Here is a 3,936-nt window from a genome sequence, read left to right as displayed (position 1 = left end):
CCATCCTCCACCTCTTCTGCATCATTTGTCATTTTACACGACGAGGAAACATGCGATCCCTGAAGTGTACGTAATCACCGATTGCAATATTGCCATAAATTGCAGACGCACTGCACTCCTTAAATTTACCTGCATGTAGATGATAAAACGACGAGGGTTCATATAAAAAAAAACAAAACAAGAAGAAACAAATAGGGGAGAACAGAACGAAAACTAACGTAGTGGAGCTAACCACCTGTTTACGTTAACCTTTGTTACCTTTTGAAATTTAATTCTTTTTTTTTTTCTTTTTTACAAACGTTTGCATGTGTTTGCTTCGCCTACATCAGCATACCCATGTTAGACGTTTTTTCTCTGCGCGCGGCAACCTCCCCTCCCCCCCTATATGCCACTACGCGCTGTGTATCTTCTCCTATGTGCTTATCGCCCTTCAAGAATTCCACCAAATTAAGTCATTTTTTTTGAATGCTAAAAATTAAGAAGACAAAGAAGTTATCTTTTTTTTTTCTTTTTTTTTTCTTCTTTAACAGCACATGATTAACCGCCGCGGTGAAACATGTGCGACCGAAAGAAAATTTTATTTTTTTATTCATTCGAATTTTGTTTTATAATTCGCTTTTCAGTACATAAAAATTGTGCATAGGTATATTCATATTTTTATCCGACGTGTCCGTCCGTCGCTCCCCTTGTGCGGCCTACGAGTAGACTGAATTTATAATTTGAGTCTTTAATTTTTGAATTTTTTGTGAACCCCCTGTTTTTTTATTTATTACTTCTGCGGCGCGTTGCTACCACTTGGTTTAGGAGTGGTCCCATCGCATTCGCACGTGTAGCGCTTTGCATACTGTTTGCATAGACGCGCGTGGGTCTATATCTACTCAATGTGCATAATTTCCAGGCTTCACGTCAGTTGGTGAATATTACCAAAAGGAAAGACACTTTAGTTTGTCGGGTTCATCATTCTACACGCCCACTTCGCCACGCCCTTCCACGTCGTTTCATGTTTTCCCCATTAGAAGTTTGCTTCTTTACATCTTTGCCCCTTTACATTCCCCACTCTACTTCTGCACAAGTTGCCACCTCCCACATTTTAAGTAGTCACCGTTTAAGATTTATTTTTAATTGAACATTTGTGCAAAGAAAAAAAAAAAAGAAACAAAATTCGCTTTTTCTTGTCACTCTTGCGTGTCCTCTCATCACACCCTAGTGTATTATAATATTTATTTTTTGAATAATATAATTTTTGCTTTAGCTGTCCGCAGCCCTCTTTTTTTGTTATACTTTATTTTTTTATTTTATTTTTTTTTTTGCCCCACCTCTCCTGACTCTACAGCGTAGAGACTCCGCCTGGTACGCGAGGAGGTCTTCGTGTCTGCAGTTTTCCTGGCCCATATCTTCCCCTTCAATTTGGTCTTCCATCCTTCCGCTGTTCGCCCGAGCAGACGCCCATCGAAGCACGCACTGAAGAGGAAGAACCGCCACGCTGCGCTAATAGGAATAGCAACCTCGATTGTCCGTCGCGATTACCCGCCGCTTCCCTCCCCACCATGGTGTACGCGACGCTGCTGAGCGAGGAGGACCTGAGTCGGTTCAGGACGAAGCAGTGCAAGCGGCTGCTGAACGGAGGGTGCAACTTTGGAATAGACAGGTGCCAGTACAGCCACAACGAATTCTGGAATAGACGATGTCCCTTCTATCTGAGTGATTCTTCCTTCATTCGATATATAACAGTTATGTGTCCAGATGTGGAGACCAAAGGGGATGGTTCGATAAACAGTCTGTGTCTTCGAGGTGGAGAATGCCCCTTCGCTCACTCAGCGGAGGAAATCCTGTACCATCCCTTGTATTATAAAACGAAACGCTGTGAAGATTATAAAAAAGGATCCTGCAACACGTATTACTGTCCGTTCATTCACGGCTTGGCAGAGACCAGAATTCCAGGCACCTATAAGTTGCCATTCACAAATGGAATCAACATTCCCAATATCCCAAACGTAATCATCGTCGATAAAATTGACATCGCGAGTAAGACCAATGCAAACATAAGTGGTGGAGATAGACATATAAAGAATGCCATTTCGGCTAAGAAGCGAAATGATCTCAAGTTAGTGGATAATCTGAAAAATTTCGACAGCGCACAGTTTAGCAAAATGAGCAACTGCATGAAGCATTCTCCGTATTCCTCTATTGACTCCATCCCTCAAAACAACACAGATGCGTATAAGATGGGTTGTGGGAAAAAGCTCGCCCTGTCTTTCACCCACAATTTAATGAATAACTCCTCGGAGGAAGATTTAAAAAAAAGTCGGATCCTATTTGGTGAGCAAAATACCATGCATCATTTTTCTCCCTGCTCGAAAGGCGGATTGAGTTACCCCATTAGTTCCTTCGCCCATTTTGATAATAACATGATGGGTGTTGCGCCTCACGGGGGAAGCACCGAGATGGGGAAGGCTCCTCCAAATGGGCTCTCGTGCACTCACTATAGCGAATTCCTGGGGGGTAACCTCACCAAAGGAGAGAATCGCTCCTCAGTGAAATCGAGCATGTCGACCCACATCACGGAAGCACTCCACCCCAGCAACAACTGGAAGAACCATTTTAACATGCTGAAGATGAAGCAGAATTACTCTAGCTGTAGCACCGCCGCTCAAGAAATGAACTTTAACGAACATGACGTGACAAGCGATGACGTGGTGGAGGATGACGAGGAGGAGATCGACAATTACCTCAGGAACACGATGCTGCCGAACGGGGGCGACGCGATTGGTGATTCCAGGGCGGACTACAGCGGGAGCGGAAAATACAGCTGCAACTACAACTACCACTGTGATTGCGGCAGTGCAAGCAACGAACGGAATGACGGAGGAAGCGTCCACCACAAGTCCGGATGTAGCGCACACCACGCAGACGAAGAGCAAAACACCAGCGAAGTCAACCTTCTAGAAATAATCAAGTGCCTCAAAAATCTATACGAGCGGATCATGAAAGGCAATTTAGTCTTCTCCCCAGAGCAGTGGGATAACATTGCCCAAATAACGTACGAAATTGTCGGCGTCGTGGAATTCAACCGAATCTTAAAATTGAAGAGAACCACCGATAAGATGAAGAAGGACATTTGCAACAGGAACAAGCAGTTCTCTTTTGATATGTCTACGATAACAGACATAGGGCCGGAAGGGGTGAAGGGCTCCGATGAGACGCTAGAAACGGATGCGCTGGGGGGGGGACTGTATGGGAAGGAAGAAACGAGTGCAAATCAACAGGCGGAGGAGCAAAATGGAGAAATTGCACCAACGATGAAGAAGGAACACATTAACGATACGATTCAATCGGCCACTTCAAGCGAGCCAGTATTGACCAAAATGAAACTCCAATTAGACAGCAAAAGGGAAGACATGCCGGATGCAAACAGCGCCGACGATGCGGGGGACACCCACATGATGATGCATCTGTATCAGGGCCACCAGAGAGAGAATTACCCAATTGGTAAAAACGACATGGATCTGTTTAACGTGAAGAGGAAGATTTTAACCCACCAGTTAAGCGGCCTCAGTGATGTAGCCAACGGGATACGGGGAATTGCCAACATGGGAAACAACAAAATGGCTAGCTCGAATGGCGAAGTGGATAACGCCAATAACGACGGCGAAAACGCCAAAGACGACCCCCAATTTTTGGACTATTACAACCTAAACAAAGGTAATTTCAACTTTGCAGAAACGAAAGAAAACCCAGATAAAATTTTGTCGCAGCAGCCATTCATGTCTTTCTTTTCGTTTCTTTCTGAATGATATGGCGAGGATGCCTTCCGATTAATTTGAGGGTAAAAGCGAAGACAACGAATGGGTGAAGCGATGAACATATGTGTTAAACAAGCTGGAGAGGGGGAAAAAGAATACTGTTGTGCGGATTTCCCGTTGAGGTTTTTTTTTT

General features: G+C 44.2%; 1 protein-coding gene across 1 annotated transcript; it reads left to right on the top strand.

Moving 5' to 3' along the window:
- Positions 1-1,547: 1,547 nt before the first annotated feature.
- On the top strand, positions 1,548-3,794 carry C922_00098 (hypothetical protein; the record flags this gene model as incomplete). The annotated part of the gene is made up of 1 exon (XM_008815715.1): positions 1,548-3,794. The coding sequence occupies one exon, from the start codon at positions 1,548-1,550 to the stop codon at positions 3,792-3,794; it is 2,247 nt and encodes a 748-aa protein (XP_008813937.1).
- Between the last annotated feature and the right edge of the window lie 142 nt (positions 3,795-3,936).

Source organism: Plasmodium inui (genome assembly GCF_000524495.1).
Source record: "Plasmodium inui San Antonio 1 unplaced genomic scaffold supercont1.1, whole genome shotgun sequence".
NCBI lineage: Eukaryota > Apicomplexa > Aconoidasida > Haemosporida > Plasmodiidae > Plasmodium > Plasmodium inui.
This window is presented reverse-complemented; position numbering and strand designations above follow the sequence as displayed.